General features: G+C 35.6%; 2 protein-coding genes across 2 annotated transcripts; one reads left to right on the forward strand and one right to left on the reverse strand.

The window, feature by feature from the left end:
* Positions 1-2263: 2263 nt before the first annotated feature.
* LOC104120586 (uncharacterized) lies at positions 2264-3928 on the forward strand. Its single transcript, XM_033652661.2, has one exon. It carries the CDS (start codon positions 2264-2266, stop codon positions 3926-3928), a length of 1665 nt encoding a protein of 554 aa, XP_033508552.2.
* Positions 3929-4618: 690 nt separating this feature from the next.
* Positions 4619-8522, reverse strand: LOC104120585 (uncharacterized). The gene is made up of 4 exons (XM_009632381.4): positions 8260-8522; positions 8004-8074; positions 7519-7605; positions 4619-4893 (listed from the first exon to the last, which is right to left on the reverse strand). The coding sequence occupies exons 1-4, from the start codon at positions 8381-8383 to the stop codon at positions 4870-4872; spliced, it is 306 nt and encodes a 101-aa protein (XP_009630676.1). The 5' UTR covers positions 8384-8522; the 3' UTR covers positions 4619-4869.
* Positions 8523-19834: the final 11312 nt, after the last annotated feature.

A 19834-nucleotide genomic window follows, 5' to 3' on the forward strand; every position in this document is an offset into this window, starting at 1 on the left:
ACTAATATTGTCTCCTTTTTGTCTTTTTGTCTTTTTATTTTTTTGAGCCGAGGGTCTTTCGGAAACAACCTCTCTACTCCTTCGGGGTAGGGGTAAGGTCTGCGTACACACTACCCTCCCCAGACCTCATTAGTGGGATTTTATTGGGTCGTTGTTGTTGTTAATTTTTCAATTTTCTGTTTTCTGTTTTTTCGTTTTCCTGCACCACCTACCCTCCCCAACCACCGCATTTTTTTTTTACTTTTTTTTTTGTATTTTCAATTTTCTGTTTTTTCGTTTCCCTGCACTATCCACTCACCCCAACCCCCTGCCCGCAAAAAATAAAAATTGTATTTTCAATTTTCTGTTTTCTGTTTTTTATGTTTTTCTGCACCTCCCCCCCTCCCCAAACCCCACCCGTAAAATATTTTTCAATTTACACATTTTAAATACTAATTTGTTATTTAAGAAAATATATTTTGATTCTCAAAATACTAATAGCATTTATTTACCTTTTATACATAGGTGTATAAAAGGTAAAAGACTTTGTTTATGCAAAATGAGCATGGTTCTAAAACATGGGTCAAGTTGGGCGAGTTGGGCTATAACCCATTGTTTAGCCCATCTTGACCTAGCTCATCTTAGCCCAAGTAAACTTTGGACTGGGTTGAACAATGACTCATTTATTGACCTAACCCATCTTTGACCTGTCCAAATCCAGCCCAACCCGCCTATTTGCCACCCCTAGAATTCATAGTCAATTCCCAACTTGCTTAGGATTAATCAGGCACAGCTGTTGTTGTATTCTATTTTTAAGTGCGCAGCCAATAAATGATCTAGAGATTTACAGTTTTCTATCATTTTACTCTTCTAAATCTTGGACAGACGAGAGTATGTGCGAATTACAAAAATATTGTAACGTATGGAAAACTGTATTGCCTTCAAATAGGAAACTCTAACCTATACCGCAAGAGATGCAGAATGATTTGATTGACTGCAAAGGACAAAAGTGGGCAGAATGAGCTGCCCTTTGTACACAGTCCCCATGCCATGCACATGTATCCTTCAAAATCTCGTGTTTTTCGCTACTCTTTCTTAGTTCCTTTATAAATCAGAATTACACAATTTATGTGGCTCTTCTGCATGCGTGAGAGCAGTTTGAGAAACCAATTTGAGATGACAAGCAGAATGACACATTAGAATTATATTTACTGAAAGAGCTAATTAGTAAGGCCATTCTTGTTTGTTTGCCCACAACTCTTTACACATTTCCTTAAGGACATAGATAGAGCAAAAGCATGAGGCACAGTCAAAACACAGCAGGAAGCAAAGGAAGATCATATGGACTTCTGCTGCTGCTCGCATTTAGTGCTGCCGTTTTTGGAGTTATGACTCTCCACAAGCTCAGGGACAGGCGCATCTGCAGCCTCTTTGTCAAGGAGAAAGATCGCGAGCTCAACGCTCTTCAACTCCTCTTGCAGGTCTCTCTCTCTCTCTCTCTCTATATATATATATATATATATAGTGTGTGTGTGTGTGTTGAATCAAAGAGGAACGCTTGTCCATGGCTAACGTCTATTTACATGATGTTCGATATATATCACTCAGTCTTCACTTTTTCACTAAGTAAACGTGAAATCCAAAATAAACAGGAATCAGTACTTCTCAATGGAGAAGTATACAGTTAAAAAACGTTTTATATAACAATTTTTCAGCAAAATCTGATGTTAAATTAACTCAGGTGACAAAACACAGGCTGGGCCCGGACGTTAAATCAATTCTTGAATTAATAGAAGTGCATTTTAATTCTTTTGGTAAGGGAAAAGATGGATGACAAAATTCTAATTCTATCGTGTTAATAGTTGTACAGAGTAATCAATGATCAATAAAGTTCTTCAAATTATGACATACCACAAGTGTAATGCAGTTACCAAGCTAGGTTGTGGGCCTTCCCTTCATTACCCGCTGAACCCACCCATGATCAGTAGAGTTTTTTAATGAGACAAATAACAATCGTTATATCTTCTGCCATTGGCAAACTTTCGAACGTATTATGCTACCCAAGCTAACATTTTATCCTTCACCTGTGTGACAGAAAGAAAGAGAACAGACAAAAGAGGCCAGAAGGCAAATAGAGGACATGAAATCCGATATACACTTGCTTCGTACGCAGAAAATGGATCTCGACAGTAGGATCTTGGAGATGAAGTCGACAATCTCTTCCCTTAAAGAAGAACAAAGAACAGTTGAAGGTGCTCTTCAGGAAAAACAGATTGAAATTAAGATGCTTCAGGAAAACCACATGGAAACAAAGTCAGATGATTCACAAGTTACATCACTTTCTGAAACCTTGCGACAGAAAGAGGCTGAAATTGAGGATTTAAAACACCGACTGGAATTATCACCTGTAAAGGTCTGGTCAGTAAGTGCAGATGACCCAAATCCTGCAACAAATTTCACCACCGAGGCTGCTGGACATGATGGTAGAAGAGGAACTGAAGAGTTGCATGAATCCATCAAAAGAGAAGATCAGAAAAATTCAGCCGAAGATATAGACAGCAGTGTCAATGAATCTGCCCATAAGAGAAATGAGGAATTCACCGGGCATGTTGATGACACCGGAAAAGATGGAGAGAGATTTGAAAACGCGAACGGCAAAACTGGAGAAGAGCAGTCTCAGCAGCTGAAAACTTTTCAAGAAGATGTTCCAGGAAACAACACCATTTCTCACATTAATGAAGGACAAAAAGAGTATGATAACAGTTATAAGAATGAGAAAGAATCTTATCTAGACAACAAACGGTTCACTAATGACAATGCATCAAAGGAAACTGAGGATGATAGAAATCAAGTGCAAAAGCAAAGCAATGAAGTTGGAGTGAATGATAAAGCTGTGATGAAGTTAGAAAGGCAAGAGAATTCAAGCAGAGGAACATCAAGAGTAACCAAGGACCACATAAGGAAAAAAAGAGGGAAGAGACGGCAAACAATTGCTAAGCGCCAGGCAGATGAAAGTGGCATGCATCCTGAAGGTCGTGGAATTGCAAGCATGAGAAACAGAAAATTCTTGAAAGTAAAAATGGGAACTGAAAGGATCGAGAGGGCTGGAGGCAGTAAACTGGAAATAATGGGCCATCAGAAAGACAAGGACATGGGCATGGACGTGAAGAAAAAACCTGATGAGGAAGTTCATGGGATAGAAATGACCAATAAAGTTCAACAAGTTAAAGATTCAGAGGCACAAATCAATAACCAGAAAAGGACAGAACAAGGAGTAAAATCAGATACAGGAAAAGACAGAACGCAAGATGTTAGCACAAATCATGATGATAGTCCACCAGGTAGGACATGGTCAAACCCTAACAATTTTGCAGACACAAAGGAAAGGACACAAGTCATGAATCCTGATGCAACTCAGAAGACTGAGGAAGGGCAGAAAAGAAAAGTCAGTAACACAGAAACTCAGCTGCTCCAGAGTTCTCGAGAAGGCAGTAGCATCTCACAAGAGGTCAAAAATCAAAATCCAGATGAAACAGTACAATCAGAGGAAATAACCAGCACCATCAGAGAAGATACAGAGCTAGGGCAAGCTCACAATCTTCCAAATTCTTCTGAACATGCGACTATTGTTGAAAGGGGTGCCAAAGAAGATGAAAACCAAGAGGTTGACTATTATCAAGAAACAGAAGAAGAGGGAGATCATTCTGGAGAATCACAAGATGCCAGAAATCAAAAACCAGATAACACTGCACAACCACAACGAAAAACCTACACTATCAGAGAAGATAGAGAACAAAAGCATGCGGACAATCTACATGCAAAAGCTGCTAACTTTAAAGTTGACAGTGATCAGGACATAGAAGAACAGACAGACAGTACTACAGGCTCTGCTGCCAGCTTGGGAGAGGAGGGAGAGGATGGAGACCACAACGACAAGCCTGAATTTTAGTCTAACAGCAGTGCTAGAAATGCTAATGTTATGCTTCATTTAGAAGTCGATCACAGAAAGCGTCATGTTTAAGGTTAGCTTAGGAAAATAATTCCATTCTGCCCTCTTGCAGCTGTAAAGTTTAGGCATTTGTAGCTTCTATTCACTAATAACTTTATGTCTCTTCAAATAACCCCATGTCCCTAACCCACCCTCCCACCCTCCCAACATAAACACACAAAAAAGGAACTCATTCCTCCTAATTAGATATTGGAAAAGGAACACCAGAAAAGCATAACCATGGATAAAATAGGGTAAAAGAAAGGAAACACGCCTCCTCGTGTAAAGAAACAAAATCGAGGCATTTAACTTTTAGAGCGATGGTTTTGGATGACGAAGGATAGACATTTCCTGAGTAAATTAGGCTCTCGTACTGTAGACTAGTAAGTGATGAGAATACAAATCTAAACAAGAACCCTAACGAATGTCTCATCATTGTCATTGAACATATTACTCTGTATCTGTAGTCTAAGGACATGTTGAGTAGTTAAATCCCAATGATACTACTTTGTAATTTGTTTACGATTGGCAATGCCTCCAGATCAGTGGATGTTCAAAATTTTCATGATATTTAGGCTATGGGATCTTGAAATGGATATACAGAATTTCAGACAATGCATAGGCAAGATGAAGATAGCAAAGAGAAGCAAATGGGCAGAAACCACTCCACATATTTTGATAATATAAGGAGATACTGAACTCATAATGGTGATACAACCAATTTTGTCCGCGACTTACTGGCTCAAAAACTCTCATTGTCATTTGTAACAATAAGAAGATACCAATATAAAGAAAAGAAAGGAACTTATGTCATGTCCCACAATTGGATTATTAGAGAGAAACCCTCGGACCTGGGACTTGAAAAATTCCCAGACTTGGGATAATGCCTTGAAATTCACACCTTACTGTGCCGCTTGAACCAATTTCTGAAAATATAAGAAATAAATAGCATATAATTGTCATTAATCACGATTAAAGAAGGCGCCGCTTCCTGGGCAAGAAAGAAGGATACACAAATGAAATGATTACTTTTCAACATATAATCACTTTCACAAAGACCAAGACGCCACTATTTCTAGTAATAACTCCCCCACACCCCAAAAGAAAGTTAGTCTCCCAATCCCAATTTATAACACTCATTCTATTTTGGGCCATTCCAACAACATTCTGCTAATAGCACTACTTTATACACCTTTCACAAGTATCAAGAATTAAAATTCAGTAAACAAAACAAAAATGAAATTTGCCGTAAGTTTTATTTTTTAAAATAATCAAACTACCAAGTTAAATTATATCTTAGACTCTACATCTAGTAAATAATGCTTCATGAAATACAACAGCGGTAATCTAAGTCGTTTTTAGCATTATATGATGAAATTTTGCCCCTACGCAATTATCTATCATAAATTGTGACTTCAGTTATATCTTCGCTATACAAGTAGTCAAGTACAAACTCATCTAGAATGCAACATTGTTCTTCAACTTTTCTTCAGTTTATTTGGTATATTCATTAACCAAAAGTAATAATTCATTTTCCACAAGATAGGATTTCCAGTCACATCTTATAATCTTATTTCACAGTACCAACCAAGGAAACCCCAATTCAACCAAGTCGGGCCTAGTGGCATCTCACGCATTTTCAGAAATTGTTTTCCATAACCTTATCGAATCAACTGCGCTTGGAAACTCAATAATAGGGTCTGAGCAAAATAAAAAAAGTGATTACTTGAATAGGAAACATGATCTACAACAAGAGTATTTTAGCTAATTGCTTGAATAAGAATCATAATTTGAACTCTGTTAACTTTTACTTTTCTTTCCTGCAAACTGAAACCTCCCTATCGTTCCTCTCTTTTCCCTAACCACACTTGGATTGAATAACTTTGAAAGAAATGGCAAATGGAAGCTCACAAACTGCTGTCACTTTCTTTAGTCCTAACTTCTATTTATACTTCTCAAGGTGGGGCTTTCTCTCTTCCCACTATGGTCCTAAGTTGTTAAGACACGAGTGTGGATCTAGAAGTTGGATCCTTCGAGATGCAAATTCTAAGATTCGTGGATTCGGATCTTAGTACGGATACGAGTGCGGGGATCCGGCTAAAAATAATTCAAAAAAAAAAACTCTAAATTATGAGAAATTTTGTGGAATACTTACGTATGGCTTGTAAAGTGTGGATTTCTTTTTTATTCCCAAGTTGTAGATAAGTAAAGGATTGATTTCCTAGATAAGGTACGCTATTTTCTTCAAATTTACCCTATTTTTGGTTCTGATTTCGGGAATCAAATTGTATTCTCTTCTCGAATTTTTCCGTCCATCGTGGTCAAAGTACCCAAAACTGTTTGACCAGATTCGGTACAAATCTCATACCCACACCCATACTAGTGTCGCGTCGACACGGGTGCGGCACCTAAACTGCGGTGTCGGAGCAACTTAGCTATGATCCGTAAACTTCTTGCATTAAACTTGATTAAATTTGATGTTAGTGATCAACTGATTAAAAGAAAAAGAGAGACATTTGATATTAGTCATCACTCATAAGCTCTACTAAAAGATTGATCACTAATTGAGTAAAGCATTAGCAAGACAAGTATTTCACTAATGAACAACAGAAACTGGAAAGCACCTATTTAGTAATTCATAGAAACACTGCTTTTTTGGAATTTTTTTCAAAAATTAAAAACAAATACACCAAGGCAACGTTTCAAATTCTAAAGTTGTTCCTAAACGGCCCTTAATCTTTTTTTGCTACTGGTCCACACTGTTAGTATTTGCAAGAAGTAATTGGATAGAGAGCTCCTTCTGTTCTCGTTCAGTTAATAACTGAAATTCAAACTAGAATGATCATTCAACCACAAGTCTTCCTTTTTGTTCCCTTTTTTTAATGCATTAGCTGAAAGCGATTCCTTAAGAAGCACCGTTTTAAAAGAGAATCAAAGTCAAACAGGACTAATTTACTTTCTGAGAACTGAGATGAGAGAAACAAATTTAACTTAAAAATGACAATAATATCTACCTTATAGAAAAAATTACAATAACATCTATGCTGGCCAGTACACCACCATCATCAGGGGAAAAAAGAGAATCTAAGGTCACTGCTTTCAGGAAACACTAAACAAGAAAATGCAGGATTCTGTTTTGTTTTCCTCAACCCCTGGATGAACAGTTCCAATGTTTACAAACTACTTATTAATAGATTCTAAGGTATGGTTATTCAAATAATAATGCATAAATAACTCATGATTGTTATCATCCCATCCGACGCTATGAGATTTCCATATATGGTCTTCAATCAATAATGCCCATATTATAGCTCCACATAAGTATAGGAAAGTAAGCTACTACAGTCTATGACTTCATCTATTTCTTAATCAGTTTTTAATGAACTGGGCATAAAAAGCTCTACCATTTGCAAATTGAACAGGTCAGTGTGATTGGAAGCAACATTACTCCTACAGGAGATTTGATTATCTCCAATTCTTGGAAGAGTTGTAAAAACTGAAATGTAAAAGTACCAATCAGTGTTCAGGATTTCGAAGGAACGCGTGAGTACCTCTTCTTTGTTCTTCTTGCCTCCAGTGAAGAGCTTGTATCCACCGTAGAAAAGCAAGCCCCATCCAGACAAAGATACAATCACAAACTGCAAGTTCCAGACATATAAATTTGACATTTCAACAAATATCAAAAGCCTCGAAAGCATGTCCTATTGAGCAACAAAAAAGAGACAACTGATTCTGTGAACTACAATTGTCAGCTAAGAGTAATAGAATATTACTCTTTATCTTCTGGAATTACATTTTTTCTTCATCTCTACTAAGAAGACATTTGGCACAAATATCTAGTGATGATTTAGGCAAATAGGAAGATAGGTTTGAACTCTGTATTTTTTATTTTATTTTCAAACCAACCAATAACCATGTTAAAAACACCAAACTTGCACAATCATTAGTTTATTAAGCTCCAGATACTTTACTCCTGATGAACACAAAATAACAAAAAATGTACCCTAGAACTAAAGCATCAAATTAGAGAACTCACATGTTCTTCTTTCCATTGTGCAGGATTCATAGGTTCTTTCCAGCAATTGACCTTAGGTGGCCCGTGATGATCTGAAAATACATCCATTTTTTCAATATTATCAGTCACCATCACACATACATACACATAAGTGGTACAATACATTCAGGTATCAGCATTTTTACTTTTAATTCATCCATAGGTACAGAGCCACATAAGAGAAATTATTAAATCGATCTAAAATATTTTGGAAAGAGAGGATATGAGAGATTAGTACCAGCAGCGCCGGCAAGACCGCGGCGCTGAGAAAGAGAAGCTGCTTGAGCCGTAGAGCTTGAGATGGGGAAGCGCGTGAAGGTTGCGGCTCGACGCGCCGTCATCGCTGCCAGTGAAGTTGCCATGGCTTTCAGCTTTCTTCAGCTCTCAGTTGTCTCAAATGGACATACGGTGGTTAGAATGTATTTATCGACCAACGCTCAGAATTCGGCCCAAACGCCTTGCTTTTTAGTTTTTTTTTCCCTTTTTCCCCTTTCACTTTATTTGATACTCCTTGTTCGTGAAATTACAATTATTTACACTTGAAAAATAAGATAAAGAAAATTAAATAAATATTCTTCGGGATAAATTCAAGTCCATTGTGGTAGCATCTTCAACGGTTAGCAGTAATACTCTTGATTTGTCTCCTTCAGGATACAATAGTCTGACAACATCGTATGGCTCGAACTAACTCTAGACAAATTGTTGAGTCCAAAACTCTACCAAAATAAACATTTTCCTGCAACATAAATAATATTCTCTTTTGTCGAGAATAAGTTGGAGACTTAGATTTTCTCTTTTTCTTAACTCTCTTTTTCATTACACCAAGTTCACTTTTTTCATACACACTACCAAATTATCCCATTCCAGACACAAGGAAGAAATACCACTATTTATAGGTGTAGAATATCTTTCATGAAATAAATAATAAGGTAGTGGGATAATAAAATTTTAGAACATGATTGGTGGTTATAAAATTTAATCTTTAGCGGGTAATTAGTGGTAGATCATGGCACTAGAAATAATGATACCAAGGTAATGATCACTTTCTTACCAATTTATAACCACTATCTCACAAGAAATAATGCATTTTAATATTATAATTTAAATATTGAAATGCACTAACACCAACATTCCCTCACTCATTTTAATATTAAAATAAGAGAGTTTACCGATTGAAGGGGGACTATTATGCAAAATGAAGGTGTGCTCTGCATTAAACCTCCACTTAGTAAAACAACGATCTCTACTCCAGCGTCAGCAGTGGTCTCAAACTTGAACTATGATTGTTTTAGAAAAATAAAGTATCACTACTTATACATAATAATCAGGGTGTTGACAAGAGCTTTATTAGTCAGCACATTACAGCTTTGTGTTATCCCGATTTTCATGAGTGTTTTTTTAGAATAAGCCCAATTCTCATTGGAAGCTACCTACTTCCATACCCATATAGGTGAAATCTGTCAAGGGTGCTCCTGTAACTCTAACAACCTACTCATACGAGCTACAAATTTTCAATCGTTACAGGATAAATGCACCCACCCCATAGGGATGGAACAATAACAAATACTATAATAGTGCCTTTCAAACCAAGCCATCATATAATTCGTTCTTCCCATTGAACCTGGTTATAGGATCTCTAGTCTCCAAGTTGGGTTTTCTCATATATGACTTACGGATTTATGGGATACAATCTCATCCCCCTCTATGTGCTCCAAATTCTTTCTGTTGCCAAGACCTTGGTTAGTGGATCTTATATTTTTCTCCTTATAGGTCTGGATTTACCATTTTAATAACGGTTTTATACTCTACCAATAGCATTGTTATCACAATGAATTGAAACAGGAGGAATTGGTTTTTCATAATAAGGAATTTGACATAATCAATCTCTCAACCACTTCGCTTCCTCACTAGCTGAAGCTAAAACAATTAGTTCAGCCTACATGGTAGGGTTAGCAATTATTGTATGCCTTTTGATTTGCAACAAATAACACCACCTCCCAAAGTAAAAATATAACCTGTAGTAGAACAAGAATCACCAGATATAGTATTACAGTATGCACCATAAAAGTCTTCGGGTACAATAGAATATTTTTATAAAATAAGTCATAGATTTTTGTGCCAAGTAAATACCTCATAACTCTTGTTATGGCATGCCAATATTCATTACCTGGCTTGCTTGTAAGCCTACCAATCACTCCTACTGCATATTGATGGTAGGCTATAATCCCGTATTTTAGTCGCTTATTGCACTCTAATTCATTGCACTTTACTTATATTAAGCTTTAATTAGTAGTATTTTTCACTTATGATGTATTCTATGTTGTGTACGAGTGATCCCGAATTGTTTATTTTATGGAGCTAATTCGAGCTATTTGGAGTTTTGAAGTATGAGTAAAGGCCCAAGGGATTAAGTCGGGATCGAGTTTGGGGTCGAAAACTGAGTATGCATAGAAACAGAATAAAATTATAGTGCAAGCTAATGTGACTAATGAGGTGCTTGTGAAAAAATGCATAATGCAAAGAATTAAAGCTAATATTAGAAGACAAACACAAATAATTGGGAAAGGAAATAGATAATGCAAAGTTAGGCAAAAAGCATTAAAGTCAACATTCTAAGGGGACAACGCTTTAAAGTCACATCTAATTAGCATGTCTCCATACATGGGGGTAGGGGTGGGCATTCGGTATTTCGATACGATATTTAATAATTACGGTTCGGTATTTCAATATTCGGTATATTAATTGTGCATACCAAATACCGCACCAAAGTAGTTCGATACGGTTCGATATTTTTCTTATTTGGTTCGATACGGTTTCGGTATTATACCAAAATCTTTCAAATCTTCCAAGATTATGCTATGCCTAATTGCCTATTGCCTAACATATCTTATGACTTCTGCTGAGAATTCAACTACTCAAAGGAAAACTCAAAGCCATTGTTTCAAGAATAATTAGTTCGGTGACACTGTTTTGATTGCCAAATCAGAGAAGAAAAATGGAATTGATGGTGTATATTCCCCCAAAATAGTGATTCTTTAAATTCTCAAACTATTGTCCGTAAGTCTCTAAGCCTAAGAAGGTTGCTAGGCCCACTAAGGGATTAGGGAATTAGGATTTAGGGGACTTGGGGTATTGGGCTTAGGCTTATTGGGCTGGAAAAGAGAAATATAGGTGGGCTTGGACTTAAATATTTCGGTATACCGAAATATCAAAAACTCAATACCGAATACCGTACCGAAATACCGAAATATTGAAATACCAAAATTTCTGTACCGAAGTATATCGAAATGCCGAAAAAACCGAAACCGAAATACCAAATTAATTCGGTTCGGTTCGAAATTCGGTTTTCGGATTTTATGCCCACCCCTACATGGGGGACAAAGGATTTTTGGCCAATTTTGTGCAAATTGAAAGTTGCTGGAAAACGTCACTAACGCGACGCACGCTGCGTCGCCCAGTGCGGTGCGACAGTGCAAAATTATGCCCAGAAAGTGATTTGCAAATCATATTGGAATTGCCCACAAGCACATCGCATATTGCTGCGCGGCATGTGGCGCGGTAGTACAAAAATGTTAGAGTATCTTCTCATTTCCACTAAAAGGGATATTTTCGTCTGGGGATTATTGGGGGGTGTCTTAAATACACGGAAAAACATCATTTTCGGGACTTTGGGATAGATTTCGACCTAAGGAGACCAAGGAGGATAAGGAGGAGTTGGAAGAACACAAGCACAAGGATTTCATCATTCCTTCCTCACTCAAGATTCGGGTTTGGATTGAATTTATGTTTTCCTATATTTTTGTTATATTTGTGAAGAACTTCTCCATGTCTATGAAGTAGATCCTTTTGGGTTTTAATTTGATGGATTTGGTGTATTGATGATTGTTTGTAGATTATAGCTCTATTTTATGTATTTGAATCGCTTTTAGAAGATTTAATTGTTACATCTATATTCACTTGTTCTTGTAATCGAAAGAGGCATAACTTGTGATATCCTTGCACTATATTGTTGGTTGAGTTCATAGATTCTTCTAAGTAATCGAAAGAGGCTAGTTGAATCATTGATTAAATCTAGTTAGGAGAATAATTGAAAGAGGTTTTTCTAAAGAACGATCCACTACGCATTCTTGCATATCTTCACAGAGCTTAATTTGGTTCATATTGTGAGGTTGAAACTTAATCGAGTGAGGAGTTTTTGCTAAATGTCTGAACTGATAATTAAGTGAATTCGATAGACTCACTTGAACATTGAAAGTGAATTATATAAAGTTAGATCCCGAACAACTATCTTGCACTTATTCCATCAAAATCCTATCCTCTCCCACCGATAACCTTAATTGTTTATTCCTTATTTCGATAGTCACAAATCAATACCTGTAGATTTTAGATTCTTAGTCATATAAATCTTGATTGTTGATTCTCCTAGATAGCAATCTAGTTACAAACTACGATAATACTGTTTAACTCCAATCCTTGTGGATACGATAGTTATAGTATACAATCTTTGACTAGCGAGCACAATTTAAGTGTGTGTTTTGCGCTCGTCAAATTTTGGCGTCGTTGCCAGGGATTGACAATCAATGGTGTTTGAAGTAGTTTGTAATGCTAATTTAGGAATTAGCTTTTAAATTTTTTCTTTTATTTTTAGTTTGTTTGGTTAACTTCTCTTCAAGATTTTTTTGTTGAAGAAATCTTGAAGAGATTCTTGTTATTGAACTCAAAATGATGTGAAGATGAAGTACAACCAGCATAAGAAAACAGTTGAAGAGTTAGCAGCTGAACATTGGCAGCGATCCGCTATGTGTTTTAAATGCGGTGGAAATCATCTATGGATTTATTGTCAAGCAGGTAGGTATTCTTCCTATGGTTCATCTTTTGAACACTCTCACTTTGCCTCTAGTCCATACAGTTATAAGGATTCATATGGGTACAATTCTGACTCTGGTTGGGATGAATACACTTATTATGACTGGAATGAAAGTGAAGTGAGACAACCACCTCAAGAGGAGAATGATAGTTTAGAAGAGCTTATGTATAAGTTCATAAATAAGGTGGAAGAGAGATTTACACAAGATGATGAATCCATTAACAATCTAACAATGCAAAAATAATAAGTACACTTTTAGAAAGCTCATTGCATTGTGATGGTGAATATATAGAGGAAATACCCGGTGAGAATAAGCCTACCCGAGATGATGAACATCTACAGAGCGAGTTTTCTACTCTATAAGAGGACTATGTTTCAACTGAGATGATTAAAAATGAGGCTTTGATTGATTATAAATCAATAGAAGAAGAGTTCAACCCCCCCTCCCCCCATCCATATATCCACATTTATAATTTTTAGTAGAAGAGAATGAGGAACAAATGGTCTTGGACTTATCAGAGGAACACTCACATGACCTTTCTTCTTCATTTTCTTATTCTAACCGTGATCATGTGGATTTTATTTTTTGGGATTTACAGGAATATGCAGGGATTGATCTTGTGAATGAATGTAGAAATAATTTGAAGATAATCTTACAAGAACAATCCACCGCTCAAAATGAGGCCAAGAAAGAAAGAAAATAGCGGGTCTTGCAAGTATCCTTAAAGGACTTTGGCATGATGAGCTCAATAAAGAATCCCGAGGAGCGAAAGTGAAAAATGCATTCAGAATTAGGGGTGGAGTTCACAAATTCTCGGAAACAGAAAAAGTTCAGGGAGTTTTCTTTACCTCTTGCTTTTTATTTGTGTGTCATGGGGACATACCACAATTTAAAGTGTGGGGTGAGGATATAAATATGTAAATAACTGTTTGTTTTCGTTTCTTGTGCTTGTTTTCGTTTCTTTTGATTGAAATTTTTAAATTCGAAGAAAAAAATATATATATTATTTTCTTTAGGTAGTATAATAATCCCCCCTTGGTTTTTCTTTGTGTCGCGGTTCTTTTCCAAGGGTTTTGTTTGAATCGGGTATAGTTAGTTTTTATTTTTTTAGGAGTAGGAGATCTTGTGTTGTGATTTTAACTGAAAGCAATATCTCTTGACTTTATTATGCCTTGAGAATAGTAAGTGCTTTAGTTGTGACACTTGGGCTCAATTTTTGACTCTTGTATAAGCACCTTAAATTGTATGATCTTAACTTTGCTTAACTACTTTGATTAGAGTGTCTTGATGAGTCCAATCCTGAGTGAGTTATGTGCCATGTGTGTGTGAGATTTTGTGTATTATGTGCATTATATTTGATGTCTAGAACTTGCCCCGTATGTTTGCAAAGCGAAAATAGTAGTTTTATTCAGTCTTGGAAGTGATATAGGCGTTTCTTTATTGAGCCAGTTATATGTTGCTCCTACATAATTGTTATGTATCTTAGTTAACCCCTTTGAGCCTGTAATCCTGCTTCTTTGGCAACCACATTACAAGCCTTAACCATTTTACCTCTCGTGAGCATTTGAAATTGTTATGAACTTTGTAAAAGTTAAAGTGTGGGGTGTTGGTTGGCTTTTGAGTGGAACTAATGAAATAAGGAGAAATGTGCACTGTTTTAAAAAAAATAAAAATTAATAAGAGTCATGTAAATTGAAAAAAATATATAGTTGCATTGTTGTGTAAATATTCATTGATAGTGGTAATTTTTGATGTATGTGTGCTTAAAGAAGTGGGGAGTTGACATATATTGACGTAAATGTGGAGTTATGATTTGACAAAAGTGTGGAATTTTGAACAACCGATTTTATGTATTAAAGTACTTAAGGAGGTGTAGTCATGCTTATATCCAAATATATCTTACCCATCCCACAACTTACATTACAACCAAATAAATTTTTACTTGATCCTTGACTGAATGAGCTCAATTAGTAGAGTATTACATTATGGGCAAGTTTATGGTACGTCTTTTGTGGCACATGAATGTTGTTTCTGAGAGAGTAAATTCTTCGTATCTTGAGTTCCTAATTGTTCTTAAACTTTATTGTGTGTGGAACTACTCTCTATTATTGTGTGAGGGCACTTGATTCACGAAGGAAAGGTAATGTCATTGACCTTTGTGTTAGAGTAAGTGAGCAGGTTGTGAAAAATGCGTGGTGTTGTTGAGTCAACTCTTGAGGCGAGGTTGTTACTATAATGTGCTTAATCTGTTCTATTATTCTTGGTGTGATGGGTTAGGAGAGTTTTTTAAAAAGGTCGTGTCTATGTGAATTGTAGTTTGATTGCTTGAGGACGAGCAATGATTAAATGTGGGGTGTTGATGGTAGGCTATAATCCCGTATTTTAGTTGCTTATTGCACTCTAATTCACTGCACTTTACTTATGTTGAGCTTTAATTAGTATTATTTTGCACTTATTATGTATTTTATACCGTGTAGGAGTGATCCCGAGTTGTTTAGATTTTACGGAGCTAATTCGAGCTATTTGAAGCTTTGAAGTCTGAGTAAAGGCCTAAAGGATTAAGTCGGGGTCGAAAATTGAGTATGCATAAAAACTAGATGAAATTATAGTGCAAGCTAACGTGGCTAATAAGGTGCTAGTGAAAAAATACATAATGCAAAGGATTAAAGCTAATATTAGAAGATAAGCACAAATAATTGAGAAATGAAAGAGATAATGGAAAATTAGGCAAAAAGCATTAAAGAGGGCATTCTTGGGGGACAAAGCATTAAAGAGTCACATCTAATTAGCATGCCTGCATACGTGGGGGACAAAGGTTTTTGGTCAATTTTGTGCAAATTGAAAGTTGCTGGAAAATACCACTAATGCGACGCACGCCGCGTCGCCCAGTGCGGTGCGGCAGTGCAAATTACACCCAGAAAGTGATTTGCAAATCGTACTGGAATTGCCCACGAGCGTGTTGCATGTCGCGGCGCAGTAGCACAAAAATGTTAGAGTATCTTCCCATTTCCGCTAAAAGGGTAGTTTCGTCCGGAGATTATTGGGGTAGGGGGGGGGTCTTAAATACACGAAAAATAACATTTTTAGGACTTTTGACACAATTTCGACCTAAGGAGGCTAAGGATGAGTTGGAAGAATACAAGCACAAGGATTTCATCATTCCTTCCTCACTCAAGATCCAGGTTTGGATTGAATTTATGTTTTCCTATACTTTAGTTATATTTGTAAAGAACTTCTCCATGTCTATGGAGTAGTTCCTTTTGGGTTTTAATTTGATGGATTTGGTGTATTGATGATTGTTTGTGGATTATAACTCTATTCTTATGTATTTGAATCGTTTTGGAAGATTTAATTATTGCATCTATATTCACTAGTTCATGTAATCAAGAGAGGTATAATTGTGATATCTTTGCATTATATTGTTGGTTGAGTTCATAGATTCTTCTAAGTAATCGAAAGAGGCTAGTTGAATCATTGATTAAACCTGGTTAGGAAAATAATCGAAAGAGGTTTTTCTAAAGATTGATCCACTACGCATTATTGCATATCTTCACAGTATTGATCCACTACGCATTATTGCATATCTTCACAATGCTTAAATTGATTCATCTTGTGAGGTTAAGACTTAATCGAGAGAGGAGTTTTTGCTAAACGTTTGAACTAATAATAGAGTGAATTCGAGAGACTCACTTGAACATTGGAAGTGAATTATATAGAGTTAGACCCCGAACAATTATCTTGCACTTATTCCGTCAAAACCCTATCCTGTCCCACCGATAACTTTAATTGTTTATTCCTTATTTCGATAGTCACTAGGTAATACATGTAGATTTTAGATTCTTAGTCATATAAATCTCAACTGTTGATCCTCCTGAATAGCAATCAAGCTAAAAATTACGAGACTACTATTTAAATCCAATCCCTGTAGACACGATATTATACTATACTATCTTTGACCAGTGAGCACAATTTAAGTGTGTGTTTTGCGCTTGTCACATATACAATATCTGGCCAAGTACAATCAGTCACATATTCTCAAGCTTCCAATTAAGCTAACATATTTCCTTTTGATTTATCACATCATTATCACTTTGTACAGGGAATAAGTGAACACTTGAATCAAAAGGAATAACATGCTTGCAATCAATAAAATTATATTTTTTTCAAAATTTTCTCAACATAATGTGACTAATCAAGGATACTTGCATTACATGTTTTAATAATTTTTTATTTCAAGAATAAAATTTGCCTCACCCAAATCATTCATGTCAAAATGTCTACTAGGCATGCTTTTAGTTTCTCCAATAACATTCATATCAGAGCCAAATATTAACAAATCATCAACATAAAGGCAAACAATTACATGTGAATTATTTCAAGACTTATGATAGATATACTTATCACAATCTTTTGATTTAATCAACTTTCACTCTTGCACGAATATTCAAAATTTTCATGCAAGAATTTTTTATTTCTTTTACCCCCAATATTTCTAGAAATATGAAGATTCATAATCATAAATAATATAATCACATAGTCAAGAAAGTATAAGGTTAAAAGTTTTTACCTTTCATCCGCTTGAGTTAACCAAGTAAAAAAGTTTTTACCTTTCCATCTCATAAAGAGAGTGAACTTCTACCTTACAATAACAACAACAACAACAACCCAGTATAATCCCACTAATGGAGTGTGGGGAGAGTAGTGTGTACGCAGACCTTACCCCTACCCTGGGGTAGAGAGGCTGTTTCCAATAGACCCTCGGCATCCTTCCCTCCAAGAACTCCCCACCTTGCTCTTGGGGTGACTCGAACTCACAACCTCTTAGTTGGAAGTGGAGGGTGCTTACCATCAGAGCAACCAACCTTATCTACCTTGATATCCACTATTTTTTCAACTGCATAAAAATTGAATCTCCTTAAAATTGTCGGTGAAATTACAATTAATTACAGCTGAAAAATAAGATGAAGAAAATTAAATAAATACTCTTCAGGTTGAGGTACGTATATCTCGCTCTCTTTAAGGAGATTCAAGCCCACTACGGTAGCATCATTACCGGTCCAACAGTAATACTCTTGACTTGTCCCCTCCAAAATACAATAACCCGGCAACATCGTATGACTCGAACTAACTCTGGACAAGTTGTTGTGTCCAAAACTCTACCAAAATGAACACCTTCCTGCAACAGAAATAATATTCTCTTTTGTCGAGAATAAGTTGGAGACTTAAATTTTCTCCTTCTCTTAACTTTCTTTTTCACTATACCAAGTTCACTTTTTTCATACACACTACTAAATTATCCCATTCCAAACACAAGGAGGAAACACCACTATTTATAGGTGTAGAATCTCTTCTATGAAATAAATAATAAGGTAGCGAAAAAATAAAATTATAGAACATGATTGTTGGTTACAAAATTTAATCTTTAGTGGGTAATTAGTGGTAGATCATGACATTAGTGATTTCATGAGTTACACAAAAGTAATGATCACTTTCTTACCAATTTATAACCACCATCTCACAAGAAATAATGCACTTTAATATTATAATTTTGATATTAAAATGCACTAACACCAGCACTCCTTGATATTACTAAGAAACTAATTGAGTCTCCAAAATGTGAACAATATGATAAAAATGTGGAGGACTTTGTGCATATTATCAGAGATTGTTTACTATCTAAATGAACATGGAATAAGTTCATTTCATTGAATGGGATTAATACTTTGAATGAGAAGCCAATACTTGGCTGTAGTGGTGGCAAAATAGATAAAAATAATAATTATCTATCCATATTATTCATTAAAACATTGGTTGGATAATTAACTTTTTAAAAATAGGTCAAATATGAATAAGATCCCTATTATCCACTTAGAAATAAATAACCAATGAGTTTAACTTTTACATTTGCAAAGACTCAAAGTAGGGGTTTCTCAAATTTGGGAGATTAGGAATCCTCCTAAAACTCCAAAAGTGATCATATTCAAGAAGCAATAGATAATATGTATATCGATATTATTCGCCGGTTAACCCATTTTCTATTCGTATTAAATATGAGTCAGGTCAGATATTTTATCTATTTTTATATTACCCATTTTCGATCAGTTCATATCCGACCCACCCGCCTGTTTGCCACCCCTACTTAAATGATTTTATGATATCATAAATAACAATTGTATATATGGGAAGAGCAAAACATAAATTTGATTAAAAAAAAGTATGTATCTATCGAACTTATATACTAGCAAATTAAAGATTATCCTAAGAAAATTGATGAAATGCTTCCTTCACAAATCTCTATACCTAAAACCAGCCAAAAGCAAAAGTTTTGATCAATTCCTTATGCAAGAAAAATGAAACTTATTATTGATGTCATGAACTGTGAAGATCGGAAATGCTATTTTTGGAGGGATCATTAAGAAAGACCAAGAAAAACGAATGAAGTCTATATCAATCGTCGTTACAAAACTTTGTAACATCGAATAAGGTCTCAAATTAGTACAAGAAAGGGGATACAAAAAATTAAAAGTGAAGACGAACTGCCTACTTATTGTCAAGTTTATCAAAGAGGAGGACACACAATATCATCCTCTAAGGCGACAATTGAAGATTGTAAATATTTGCTAGAAGTGAATAAAGATATTATTATACACATATCACATATGGAAGGAGACAAGCAAATAATTTGTTAATATGGAAAAATATGCTCAAGAAAATATAGTTTATTCGCTTAATAGATTTAAGTCATGCAACTTAGGAAAGGCATTAAGAAATTTATTACTACGTCTTTTCAATAAAATCGAAAAAGTGAACGAGCACTTTATGACCGAAGGACAAATTCCATTTATTAACTGTAAACTTAGCTGAGGTGATTGGGAAAAAATAGCAATAAGTACATCAGGAAATCTCGCATTCAAAATACAAAAGTGTTGCACAGACTGTCAATAG

This window comes from Nicotiana tomentosiformis, chromosome 7 (genome assembly GCF_000390325.3).
Source record: "Nicotiana tomentosiformis chromosome 7, ASM39032v3, whole genome shotgun sequence".
Taxonomy (NCBI): Eukaryota; Viridiplantae; Streptophyta; class Magnoliopsida; order Solanales; family Solanaceae; genus Nicotiana; species Nicotiana tomentosiformis.

What these genes read in the sequence shown, in the direction of transcription:
- LOC104120586 (XM_033652661.2), top strand. Translation starts at nt 2,264, where the DNA reads ATGCTTCAGGAAAACCACATGGAAACAAAGTCAGATGATTCACAAGTT.
- LOC104120585 (XM_009632381.4), bottom strand. Translation starts at nt 8,383, where the DNA reads ATGGCAACTTCACTGGCAGCGATGACGGCGCGTCGAGCCGCAACCTTC. An exon ending in CGGTCTTGCCGGCGCTGCTG is followed by an intron (nt 8,075 to 8,259) that starts GTACTAATCTCT and finishes ATGTATTTTCAG; the next exon opens with ATCATCACGGGCCACCTAAG. An exon ending in CACAATGGAAAGAAGAACAT is followed by an intron (nt 7,606 to 8,003) that starts GTGAGTTCTCTA and finishes TGGAACTTGCAG; the next exon opens with TTTGTGATTGTATCTTTGTC.